This window comes from Amphiprion ocellaris, chromosome 13, assembly GCF_022539595.1.
Source record: "Amphiprion ocellaris isolate individual 3 ecotype Okinawa chromosome 13, ASM2253959v1, whole genome shotgun sequence".
In the NCBI taxonomy this organism is placed as follows: Eukaryota; Metazoa; Chordata; class Actinopteri; family Pomacentridae; genus Amphiprion; species Amphiprion ocellaris.
Window position 1 is genome coordinate 13,258,973 of NC_072778.1, and position 13,807 is coordinate 13,272,779.

General features: G+C 43.7%; 1 protein-coding gene across 8 annotated transcripts in view; it reads right to left on the reverse strand.

Moving 5' to 3' along the window:
• pcdh19 (protocadherin 19) overlaps nucleotides 1-13,807 on the reverse strand; it is a 56,111-nt gene that overhangs the window by 23,122 nt on the left and 19,182 nt on the right. For 4 of the 8 annotated variants that reach the window (XM_055016639.1, XM_055016638.1, XM_055016637.1 and 1 more), the window contains exons 3-4: nucleotides 2,825-2,884; nucleotides 838-1,021 (exon numbers count right to left, since the gene is read on the reverse strand). In XM_055016639.1, coding sequence (XP_054872614.1) covers nucleotides 838-1,021; nucleotides 2,825-2,884 — 244 coding nt within the window. The remainder of the gene's footprint in view (nucleotides 1-837; nucleotides 1,022-2,824; nucleotides 2,885-13,807) is intronic. The other 4 variants (XM_035949277.2, XM_035949278.2, XM_023272659.3 and 1 more) reach the window with 1 other exon arrangement.

The following is a 13,807-nucleotide window of genomic DNA, read 5'->3' on the forward strand; positions in this document are numbered from 1 at the left end:
AATACAAAATGGTCAGTGTTTTGTTCTCACTCTGAATGAAACTGCTAATGGAAGTCATCCTAAAAAAACGTGTCTACAGTTTTCACAGACGCTGACTCTCATGCTCTTCTGAGCCGCTGCACCTGTGCATGTGGTGTTTCCTTTGAGCTCGGTAAATACCCTCAGGTGCATATAGCAACATCCTGGTCTGCTCCAGACAGCTTTATCCTGCTTTCGCCTCTTCTCTCACACTTACTGACCCACTCTCTTCCTCAGCCTGACTGGCAGTGGTTAAGAATGAACATGACCCTTACTCTGACTTCTGCCAACCAAGTGGATGTCTTTTTAAATGGTGAGTTAGAAATGAAACATCAACATTAATTCCCAGCTAAATGATCCCACTGAATAATGGATGAGGGCACATGAAGATATGTAGATTTCCACCTTCTACCTTTGTGAGCCTAATTGCTGCCATTCAAGCACATCTGAAGTCAGCGCAGCTTCAAGAGCAGACATGGCTACTATCAGTCAATAATATTTCCTAAGCCGGTATCAAAGGGTAGCCTTAGCTGTCAGAGATCCCTCACATTAGCTGCACGAGCAGGACATCAAAGACAAAAAAAAAACATTAAAAAAACTGTGATGTTAGTCATACTTGCACATCTGAGAACTGCAATGGGCATAATGCATCTTAAAAGATGTTCTGGTAGCATAAAAACTGCAAATGCACAGTGGTTTTATCTTGAAACTGGGAAAACATACTCCAAAGCAGTCCTCTAAACACACACACACACACACACACACGCACACACACACACACACACACACACACACACACAGGATCACAGACTTTCTTACCTTGGTCTGGCAGCTGGCAAATATTGGGGGGGACAGTCATGTTCAGCACATCATTGACAGCCGTGTCAACATAGTGTCCTCTCTGGACGTCGTGTTCGCTGTCGGTCTGGTCGCTCTCCTCGTGGCCACTGTCCTTCAGACTGTTCCCCTCCAGGTCCTTGAATGTCGATGTGCTACATGGGGGCCAGGAGGGAGGAAAACGAAATGTTGATTAACTGTCACATCACCTTCTCTCACATGCTCTCGTTTGTTGCTATGCCTCTAATGGTTTGTGACCAGTTGTCTGTCTTTCCTTCCCTGTCCCCGTTTTTTTATATTTTCTTTGGATTCTTTGCCCTCCAACATGGTCCGTTTCCGCGAATTCAAAGGAGATGAATAGCAATTTATTTTGCTGTAAGTCTTACTTAAACGTTCCACCTGTGCAAAGAACAAAGAGAGTCTCCGGCTTCTTTTTTTTTTTTTTTTTTTTTGCAGGAACCATGTAATAAAAAGGTAGTTTTAAATCTGCTGAAAGCCTTCTCAGATTAAGCACAACATTTTTTTTAAACTCCACAGACAGCACAGAAGCTATGGGAAGTTTAAGAAGGGGACATTTTGGATGGATGCACCGACTTCAAGGGCATCACACCGAACAAACAGGAGGCACTCACTCACTACAATCAAACAAATACTGGAGTAATCAGGAATTCCTGGAAGGAAGATGGATGTAGGAAACACTGGAAGCATACAAACTGAGCATCTGTCTTGTTTGGGGCTCACAGTCAACAAAGAGGGTGGGGTGTGCAGGCACAATCAACAGCTGCACAGTAACAGCGTGATTTCCCTTCATTTGATTTCCATCCCACTGGAACAAATTCTGCTTTACAAACAACACTAAATAGGGGTGAATATATGAACATGTGTTCTTGCGGGGGGAGGGGAGAAAGAAAATATATGAATGAGTTCATGTAGGAATTGACAAGAGGTTAGAAAGGAGAGGGAAAATAGGCTGAGGAGAAAATGAGAGTAAACAAAAGTGTGCAAACAAAAAGAAAGGTAGAGGAAGTGAAGGGCAGTGCAAGGTAGCTGCATTCCCCAGCCCGAGCCTCACATTCTCCAGCCTGGGAGAGAGGACTGCAGTGGAGGTAATGCCGGCTCTCTGATGTTATCACTGTAATTGCACCTGTCCCAGACCATAGGCTCCCTGGCTCCTGAGGGGATTTCTTTGTAGTATAGCTGCAGAGGCCCACACTTGAATGCTCCTTGTTTACATTAATGCAGGGAATCTTTTGGGGGGAAAATTGCCATAATGGGTTTTCAAAAGAGCTGGGATGGCCTCAAACAAAAGAAAACCTGGAATGTTCTATAGCTGCAGGTAGAAAGGGAGAACTGTTTTCGAGGTTGCAAAAACCTTCCATGACTGGAGGGAATTATTATATGACCCCCATCCCAACCCCCGCTGCTGAATTCCTGCAACCCTATCCAATATCCTGGCTCAGGTAGACTGAATAGCAATGCACAATGAAAACACTTATCCTTCACTTCCTCACAAAAGAAAACAAACAAATGTAATTATTGACTATTCATGAAACAGCTTGTCTTGAAAAACAAAGAAGAAATCTTTTGCATATCATTTAGCCACCGCACAGTAGTTTTAAGCCATAATGTGATGCAATTCAAGCCACGTGTTGCTAATGGACCAAATCACAGGAGCAAAATAAGGTTATCTGCAAATACAGAAATCATTCCGTGCAGATTCTACTGCTCTGCATAATTTAATAATCCGAAAGTATGACTGTGTGGCTCATTTCAACAAGTGTCTGCTAAACGCATTACTGAGTAATGCTATTTATCCCAAAATCTTATCCTCCCATTGCAATTATACCGAATGAAAAACATGCAGGTACACATGCAAACTTCTGTAACGGTAGCTGTGCACCCATTAGATAAAACAATTACAGATAACCATGGTAATGAGGTGCTGGTAACAGTTCCTAATCAAGACATACCTTTTAATGAGGTGGGCTCTGCTGTTCACGTAACTGGAGTCAATGGAATAATTCTCCGTCTGTAAGAGAGTGATGAACGGGGTGGGAGAGCAGGTGGGGGTGGGGGTGGAGGAGGGTGGGGGATGACGATGGGGGCAACAGAGAGAGGTACTTTTAATAATGGAAGCAACCAAAATAATGTTAGCAGTAATTGGCTTTCAGTAGAAATGTTATTTCACACAAAGGCCCTGGTGAGCAGCCTTGGCTTTCAAAGGGCTGAGTCCTATTCTCTTTCAAAGCACACACACAGAGAGGCTGACTGGGAGTTGAGAGCTGAGGAGAGTGCTGCAGTGAGCACAGCCTCTCTTCTCCTCTTCACCCTCCCTGCTCTCGATCCCTTGCTCCCTCCCTCCACTGCCGGTCAGCCCACTGTCTTTAAAATGGAGTCATTAGGGAGGACAGACTATCATGCAGACAGGGGGAGAAGAAAAGTTTCCCTTTTTTCTTCTCTGAACTCTTCACTTTTACCATGTTTGAGAAGACATTAATGTAGAAATATTAAATAAATAAGTGCGAGAGAAGTAGATGAAATTAAGAGTGTACCAGGGGAATCTTAACTCTGCAATTGCAGATGAAAAGGCTTTCAGAATATGCATGCGATAGATCTCTGACCCACATTAGAGAACACAGTTCAAAGGGATCCTACATTCATTTTTTTTCCCAACATTTATTTAGCAGGGAAAACGTCTGACGAGAGGAGCACATGTACAGAGGAGTCGCTATACAGTGAGCAGGTAGCCCCTCTTAAATCTGCAGAGCATCTCCTCGCACTCGGGAGATGTCAGAGGGGCCATAGGATATCAAAGCCTCTCAAAGGACTTTCCCAGTCCTGTGGAAAGCCAGTATGTGACCTTTTTGACAAAGTTTGATAAGATGCAGGTGTTTTCCACAGAAAGAAAGCAGAGCCTTCACTTAAAATTCCACAGTGCAGATACTGTATCCTGATAAAACCTGTGAGTCAATGGCTGGCTTCCGAGGAAAGTCTACAATACCGATATCAAAGCCCTGTTGGAGGAAAAAAAAAAGTCACCCTGATGGTTGGAAAGGTTAATGCCGCCACTGCAGCAGAGTTGCTGATTATCAAGTGAGCTACACATTTGACACGAGCCTGCTGTTGGGGTAGCAGCGGCCCCGCACAGCTGTCATACGTGGTGACCAGACAGATTTGGATTAAAACTCAGTGTGCGACTGTGCGAACACTCTCCTTATGAGATGTTAATGGGGTTGAACATTTTGAACTTTTTCGGCATCTGCGTGGCAGTGAAACCACAATGCAGCGGAGTGTGTGCAGGGCGGGGGACGGGGGAGCAGAAGAAATGTCAAACATTAGTCCCAATCTTCTTGGATCTCTTTTGATATAAATAAACAAAAAAAAATACATAAATAAATTAAAACGATGCTGGCAGATCACACAGCAGCGAATGTGCCGTGTTTACCTCTGGCAAATAGCTTCCATGACCTGTTTGCAGTCTATGAAAAATGTAAGAGTTTTTTTTTTTTATATGCTACCAAATGCATGTCCTTGTTTGTTCAATTTCTTGCTATTGATGCCATTTTCACATGGCTTCAAAGATAACATATGCATGCTGTGCTGCATTATTATTTAACTGACGTTGATAGCGGTATTGTGTCTTCACTTGCAGTGGTTCAGGAATCTGTATGTATATTAGAGGTATACTCATCTTCTAGTATTCTCAAATGTGCATACGTCTAGCTTGAATCATTAGATAAGCTGTTGCTCTCCTTCTCACCCCCTTTGCTCCTCATTATTTTTGCAGAAAAATCGCATGACGATAAGCAACAATGCAGGGCAGGCGTCTGATTGGGTTTTTTTAAATTATGATGCAACGTGTTTATGCGCTGAAGGTTAGCATCATTCCATCTCCTTTTTACCATTTACCCCTAATTAAACTTTAACTCATTACTATAGAGGAGATAATTTATAAAAAGGAATTCAATTAACATTTTATTATTATCCCATAATTTGGAGCACACAGTGTTTGTTATTTTGTATTAGCCCTGACTCCTTTTGTTCCCGTTCAGCTTGACTCCATTAAATATCAAAGGTAACGGTAGTGGCAACATACTGCAACTCAGATTAATCATTAATTAAAGATTAACACTTTTATTTAATTCATTTGTAAATTATGCCACATTTTACAAATTCGTATGTAGTGTTTTATTAACAATGTCTTTCCCTTAGCAGAACTCTGGCTGTAAAATTTCTATGATGGATAATTATACAGACAGAATAATGTGTATTTGCTACAGCAGTCGTGTTCAGTATATGCATAATTTGGTGTTCCACCTGTGTTCCGCTTTAGTCCCAGTGTATACAAATTAAACTGCCTCATCTGCTACAGTGACTACGCATCCAGTGAGAGTCTAATGAAAATGCAAGGCATGAGCAACAAGAGGGAAACTTCATTTAAAAGACAAGATAGAAAATTTCTTGTGAATGTCACTCCGGCTGCAGCCTGTAATTGGTTTGGTTGGTATGTTCTGTGTGAGCATGACCTCGAGAGGAAAGCAGTATGCCCCCACTCTGAAGCTGTCCCTGTCCTGAAATGGAACTGTACTTTCCATAATGCAATCCTCTCTCAGGCCTTTTTTTTAAACATAGAGCCCTCTCAAGGGTGTAGTAGGAGCAACCAAAGGAGGCTCTTCATAGTATTCATACTATTCAGCTGCTCTGAGGCCTTGTCCACACGTAGCAGGGTTTTTGTAAAACCGAATATCCTGCCCCCCTCCGTCTAGAAAAAAACACATACACACCACCTCGTTTTTAGAAAAAAACTTCATCCACACCTAACCGCATAAGTGCGTTTTTCAGCACATTCATAAGCATGCCGGACCTTTAGGTGGCAGTAGTTCCCCAAATCCTAGCAAGGTGGTGGAGAATAACCGTCCTTAACGTCGTCCTTCGCCTGTGTTGTTGAATGTGGAGCAGTATCTGGGCTTGTAAAAACAAGCAAGTAAAAAGCGCCTGTACAAGAAACAGCGGCCAAAACCTTGTGAGAGCATCCATACTGTTACCGAATGTAAACACAGGTCGCATATGTGACGTAAGAACATATTTTGTCGCAGGCGGTGACGTTTCCAAACGCAAAACCCCGGTTACTGATGTCCACATGCAGACGCATAAAACGGAGAATTCGCAAATCTTCACTTTGGTCGGAGTTTTTAAAAAGAATCGTTTTTGATGACGTAAATCTGCCTTTTCGTGTGGATGATAGGCCGAATCGTAGAAAAATATCTTCGTTTTGTGAGATACCCGGCTACGTGTGGACAAGGCCTGAATCACCATCTCTTCTGCTCCAGTTCTTCTGCACCACTTTTGCTCCTCATTAATCAAAAAAGGTGGTCTACTTGCTCTATTTATCAAATTGTCAGTGGTAATAAACAAACAGCCATCATGTGAGGGCATAACCTTGGGCATTGATGAGTCACTCAAAAGTGCCTATTCTGAGGCAGAATTGGATGCATTAGCCTGGGCTTCCTGTAAAGAAATGTAATGTCTTCCCCCACATTTCTGGCCGACCTCAAATTGGAGGACATGTCAATATATCATGCTGGGAGGTCAAGTTTCAGGCAAGAGGATGAGGACTGCTTAACTACAGCGAGAACGCCACAAATGGCTACTTAATCAGGTTGGACAATGTGTTGTTGTGATTTGAGCGGCCCCAGTTTGGCGGCCAGGGCCACTCTATCCCCATAATTATTGTTCCGTTTCATCTGGAGGACTGGAGGCAGGAATGTAGTCCCCGGTCGCCGGATGACTGATAGGTAGTGTCAGGATGAGTGTTGAGAGGAGTGGAAAGAGAGCGGAGAGCGAGAGATGGTGAAGATGGGAGGAAATGGGTGAGATTTGACCTGCAGGAGACTTGCGGTCCAGCTCCTGCCGCCCTGCTTTTCCCCTTTTCACCCCTTCGCTTCTTTCTCTCCAGCAAAAGCCGAGGCACGGGGACGGCGGACTTGCCTCTCTGCCACTGAGAGGAAAAGCAATCTCCTCGCCTAGTTGCTGCCGTAAGATTTGATTTGCCTTCCTCCCAGCGTGACAATTGGTTCTGTAGTCTGGATGCAAGTGTATTCATTGTGTGGGGCATGGAGAGCACCAGGGAGAAGAGGAGGGGTGGGGGAGTGAAGACACCAGTTGTTACACCAGTAAACACCCGACAAGTTCAGCAGATGTCACACAGATAGGAGAGAAAAAGAGAAAAAAAAAAAAAAAAGTCGCACAGCTGCCCTACTGTATGCATTATCGAGGCTGATGCGGCACAGCATAACATTTAAACAAGGAAGTAAGCTAGCGAAATATGGACAGATGAAGTGGCATGCACATGCTATTTTGAGTAAAAGATGAATAAAATGTCACCATTGGCAATCTGGCATTTACAATTAAATTTAAAGACACTTTTCTCTTTCTTCAAGATTTATGGTTTTAAAAAGAATCCAGACTATTGTGATTTTTTCAGACAACATAGTGGATTTAATAATTGGCATTTGTTAAATTACAGAAGATTAAAACGTGCTTAAACAAAGAATACTACAAGCTATCTTCTAAGCAAAGTTGCCATTTGAGATAAAATGGAAAAAAGTCAATTACATAAGTGAGTGGTTCCTATCTGACATGGATGCAACTCCTTAATGTTGTCAATTTAGTTGACAAAAATCATCCAGCTATGCTCCTGGTGGACATAAAATGCTCTTACTGACACAAAAAGGCACAGTTTAAACAAACAGAACAACAGACTAGACAGAATCAATTAAATCTGTCAGATCAAATTTTGCTGCTTCATTTTGTGTTTGAACAGTCTGAGGATGTGCCTCGTTGCTGCAGCTCGGTCACGGACTCCCCTCGGTCCCGGAAGGAAATGTTACACATTATGTCCCTTGTTATTGATATCCTATTGCTAAACAAAGGGATGAGGAGAGTTAGATCCAGGGGGTTTACAGTGCAGACCAGCTGCAATTAATGAACAACAAAAGGTTTCATTGTCCTGCTAGGTTTGGTTGTTGTAAAGTAAAAAGAGCAGAGATGGGTGAAAAAAAAAAGAGAGTGGAAGGAAATTATAGCAAATACTGCAACAGATCAAAGATGGTCAGCGTATAAAAGTGGCTGTTGGCAGATGTATGTGGTCCTTTCATGTCATGATTTTTTTTTGCCGGTGAGAATGCAGAGGAGTATGTGTGGGTCTACCTTTCGTATCCTATACACTGTGAGAATGAAAAGAAATGCTTCACTTTGAGCCTCTTGCACATTCACATTCTTGCACACACATACTCTCTCTTCCCACTTCCCTACAAAAGCACCGCTCCAACAATCCCTGACTTGCAGGTCTGTGCTGGCGCCCGATGTCCTCGCCTCTGGGTCTGCACCCAGCAGCAGCTCGGATTCAGTCTGCATGACACCCACGTCACAGACGCAGACTATAAACGCAACTGTTTGGAGTGGGCTTCTTGTGTTTACCATGTAAGAAGGAAGAAACGCTCTTCAGCTGCTGAGATGCAGTAACCCTCTCCAACCACCAACCCTTTGCCCTCCACCTCGTCGAGGGCAAAGGGTTGGTGGTCACCACCTTCTTCCTGATTATAAAATTTCCCATAGACCCTCTGCCATCTGCTAGATTATAGATTTCCCTCTTCCTTTAGAGAGGGTAGGGCCCCTGAGGGAGGATCAGTGGTAAAAAGGGTGAAAGAGTGCCTGAGGCAAAGCCATGGTTGTGGATGAGATTACATTTTCTATTTCTGCCTGCTAAAAGGGGCCTGCCGTGATGAATACAGAGAGTTGTTACCATTTAATATCAACTGGCTCCCCTGCAAACTCAAATTATACACAACCAATTGTGACAGAGGGGTACACGTGTGACAAATAAGCTGCCACATTCTCTGCATCATTTCACTTCATCACCCATCAATTCACCCCAAACCCAGTAGCCCATTTGGAAATCAATCATGTTATGAAAGTGAGTGATTCTGCAGAGAGAACGTTTTTAAAAGACTTCCCTGCTTTGCTGCACTTTCTACATTTCTGAAATCTCTGTGACTGAAAAAAAGAAAATAAACTGGGTGAATTAAAAAGCTATCATGGGGTCTCTTGTATTTCTGACCACAAGCGTTCAGCATTGTTGGAACAAACGAAATAACAGCTTTTCTGAAACACAATGAAACTGATCCGTGAACACAACATCCTGCTTGCATTTCCTCCTCATTTTTCTCGCCTTCCTGTGTGAAATTCAACAAATATTTGTCCATTCTGACCAAAAACAACCTCCCTCCACCCCGCTTCTTGTAAAGAGGAAAAAAGGCCAAAGTGCTGCTGCTATTGCTCGCTCCACCTGTGTAGCACACCCACAAAGAAAACTGCACATCATGCGGCTGTCTTTTATTCTGTAACAGAGACAATAGTCCAGACCAGTCTCCATGTCACTCAGGACTGCAGGCTCCACAGAAGTCCAGTTAGTAGAGATGTGATTAATTATACATACATTGATAGAAACAGCATTCATTATTCATGAGCTTCTCAACGTCAAAGCTATTTCCCTCCCTTTCAGCATGATGAAAAGATTTTAAATAATAGGCCCCCTCTGCAGACGTCTGCATTCCAGCGGAGTCGGCTGACGCTAAAGAAGCTTAAGTCAGAGCTGTTGTCTTACAGGGAATCACTGCTCGGGCCCAACATGTTTCAAACTGTTGGTAGCTGTGTGGCTTCCTGGGTCTGTGTTTTTGTTTTGTCTTTGTGTGCACAGACAAGGCTGCTGCTTTTAAGCCTTTCAGACAGAGTTATCGCGTCCACTTAGAATGAATAGGGGTCCACTGCGTCAACCAGGAACACAGGAGCGGATAATGTTTCACTTAACACCTGTTCAGCGCTCCAGCCTTCAGACTTGTGCTATCTGCAGATCAGAAAGAGAACCTGTGTATCTCCGTGACATTAGGATTCACGGTTTTTCACAGCGAAAAAGGTGGGAGGGAGGAAAAAGGCTCGACTATCTACGCTGTTTCCTGAAAGAAATCGGCTTACTTTTCCTAAAGCCCGTGGAGCCCAATCAAACTCAAATAGCAGGAACTTCCCCTTTAGGCAAGTCTTGAGGGATTTTCTTTAATTTGGATGTCAGACTGAAAAGTTTTCACACTCCTCTCATCCCAAAATCCGTTAATGTGTGCATGGCGCCTCATGAGAGGTAGGTGGTGACTCCTTTGAACAGACTCCGGAAATGTTAAGGGGGACCGTCTAATCCAGGTAGGTTTTGTGGTTTTCCGGCCCCCTGGGAAGAAGCATTACAAACACATGTTTTTAGCAGTCGTTTAATTTTTCTGAAAGAATTACTAGAAAGCGATTTCTCTCCTCAGTTGTGGCCTACATTAGCCAGTGTTGAGGGGGAGGGGGGGGGGCACGCTAAATTAGCGCTCAAGATATTCCCAAAGGTGTCTCCCACCTCCCCTGGGCTGGGCCTTAAAAATAAACATTCAGTAACACTACAGATTATGTAAACACATTCCCCCTCAAATGCTTACATGAGAGCAGCGACTGAATAAACAGCATAACTTTCAGTCACTTTTGAAATCAGTAAACCTAGAATAAATTTTTGATTAACTCAATGCACACGAGGACAGCAGGAATTAGAAATCTGTGAGTCTGCGCTGGGAGCAGATCAGCTTGCACTTTACAACACGGTGGAGCACGGCTCGGTACGATTTTTTTCTCGGCTTCTTAAAGGTGGCTGCCAGTCACATCGGTGCTGCTGTAGTCTCTCTGTCTCTCGCGCCCTCCCTCTCTCTTTTTTTCTCTTGCTCACTGTGACAAGGCATCTTTCCAGACATTTTAGTTGGATGGAGATTTGCAGCAGCTCATTACAGACTGGGAGGCTCTGTGAGCGGATGCAGTCACTCGGAGATGGATTGAGTGGGTCTGTTTATTGACATGCCTTAATCTGACACTGGGTAAAGGGAATGAGTCACCGCCTCCAGACACACTACCACATCACAGCCACTCCAGCAAATAGGGAGGCAGCACCTAGGATACAAGTGGAACTTCATCAGCGCTCATTAATCCAACAACCCCAGGCCACTCGCTCAAACAAACCATGTTTACACTGCGTGTTGGCTGGATGGAGGGGTGATGGAGCTTTTCAAAGGGCATGTGTGCAGGTGCTCAGGTCTGCAACACACGGCACAAATGCGCAATCCGTTGCCACACACACACACACACACGCACATATACACACACAAACATGTACTCCAGGCTTCAGCTCATCAAAAACTCGCCCGCCCTCCTAACCCACAACCCCCTAAACACAATATCTGTGGACACCAGCTGCTAAAACTCAGCTGACGCACTTTGTCTCCCAAATCAGTGCTGGTGCTCAATTTTGGGGAGGATGATTGGGCTCGGTGCCAAAGTACGTATAATAGAGGGGGGGCTTTTCATTTAACAGATCTTTCAGCCTGCGTCACGGCCAGGCTACTCCTATCAGTGATCCAGTCACGGAAGCCTAGTTAGCTTTTTGATCCTGTTTACTGGTGCTTCAACGTGAAGCACATCTGGTGCTAATATTTGGGACGGTCCTTCTAGGCAGCTGTCAGTGCTGGGATTGACAGTCGAGTATTAGTTGCTTGCACATCACCGCCGCATCTGCAAATCCAGCTTGTTAACAGGACTATGACAGAACGCCATCAGGGCACAGGCAGAACAAAACAGCATCTAATGCTTGTGGTCCCACACCACTCTGCTTGTTTTCCATTGCACTACTGTTTACCACATTGTCTGAGAGATGTAAACATGTGGATCCTTTGTATTTTATATTTAACTGTAAATTTAAAAAAAAAATCCAAACAGAAGGGGAAAAAAAGCTAGAAATATGTGTGAAATGCATAAGCCACTCACAAACACCAATAAGTCTTTTTTTTTTGAAGAAATGCACACATGGAGACACACAGGCAAAGCAAGCAAAGGGGAATAAATACTATGTGAGTCAGAGAGGGAGCAACACAACACAAATTTACAGTAAGGCACACACACACACACACACACACACACATACAGTGGCAGCAGGGCAGAAAGTCTGAGCGAGGCCTGCTGTCGTCTCCGTCAGGGACTGGGAGTCTGGCAGCTTGAGAGCAGGACTAGTGCATAGGGGTCCAGATGCAGCAGGCTTGACCCACTCATTCCTGAGTGGGGGAGTTAGAGTGGGGGTGTTTTTAGCAGCTGAAACACACAGGGATTAGCCACACTGACTTCATTTAATTTAATTTGTATTAGGGCCTTCTTTGGGGGCAAACATCGTTTTTCACTGCGGGGGGATAGACGGGGTCGTGGAAAACAGCAACAGACGGTGGAGCTGCGCCTCCTACCCCTGCAGTGGATCCACAGGGGAAAGCGAGGCACTGTATTCTCAGATCTCCTACACACACACACACACACACACACACACACACACACACACACACACACACACACACACACATACACACACACACCTGAGCACACGTCTTGTTTCCCTCTAATTATGTCTATATTATCAAGTTAAATCTATCCAATTGACATGCATCTTAGACCCTGCATCCACCTTTCCATGCCTTGATTTCTTGAAATGAAGACCTTGAATCCTTTTGTTCTGCCACCATAAACAACATGTAGTAATTTTCGGTGCTTATCAAAGCTCCGCTGCGTGCGCTTGTACGCCCGTGTTTGTGTGTGTTGCAAACACTAAGCTGTTATCTAGCAAGAACATATCTTAGGGGTGGATGTTTATCTGTGCTGATGCAGATTGGAGGAGCTCTCTTTGTCTCAGTGCAGTGGTACATAATATTATTTGTCTTTTGTTTTTGTTTTCATCATTTATTTCTCCTGGGCTGATATAGTTTGATGTCCTATAGTGGAAAAATCCTTTTAGTTACCCCCCCAGGCATTTAATGTGCTTTTACTTGTAATCTGGGAAAAGCAGAGGAAAAAAATCTGCACACAATCAAATAATTCAACTCCCCTTTGTATTCTGCTGAACATGACTTACACTGTTAAGCAGAGGGGGGAAACAACTGCAGAGAGTGAGTGAGTACCCAACATGCCTCCTCACAATTTACAACAGCTCTGTGGAAAAATATGGCAGCGATCAGCCATCAAGTCTGCTGTAGCCAAAGCCTGCGGTCAAATGAAAGCTTCCTCTCTGTCTTGTGCAGGTGACATAGTCTGAGAGAAAGCTAATGTACCATGCACTGGGAAAAGTAGTTTTTATTACAAACACATCCAAAAAAAAAAAAAAAAAAGAATGTGTGCATTGCCTTGTCTTCACCAGACAGAAAGGACTGTACTGCTGGAGTCCGTTCAAGACTATCAGGCACTCACTGGCAATCGTTTTTCCCTCTCTCCCCCAGCCCCTATCAAAAGATGTTACTGTGTAAAATGTCAAAGAAAAAAGAGGCAAGAGAAGTAATCTCCTTCTCCTTTTTGATCGCAAGTGGAATAATTGGAACCCTCTTAGGCTCATTACATGAGTTGCCCGCCAGCCAAAAGACGGCTCCAACTGCCCTTCTTCATTCATGTTGGAGCTTTGAAAATATTGCTTCCTCTAGTAACAACTCTTTATGAGATGCAATGACTAGAGGTCCTGGTACCTACATTAACGGATAATCCCACAATGCCTTTGAAAATTTATCTTTCAACTACCACTGTCAAACATCAATTCCGAGCAATGGGAAGGAAACAGCAACAATGTGGCTCCGTAATAATGTCATTATGCATATCGCGCAGCACTTCTCACCCTCGCTCTTTTTTACTTTTTTTTTTTTTGGCAATGCCGTTCTTCTCAATTACATAAGGTACTGCATATGGCTAGTGAGTTCATTTGGATCCTTATTACTAATAGGCTGGTCTTCATTGCTATTACAACTATGCTTGTAATTATTGTGACTCTAATTACTATTACTGTATTACCCAAATTAAC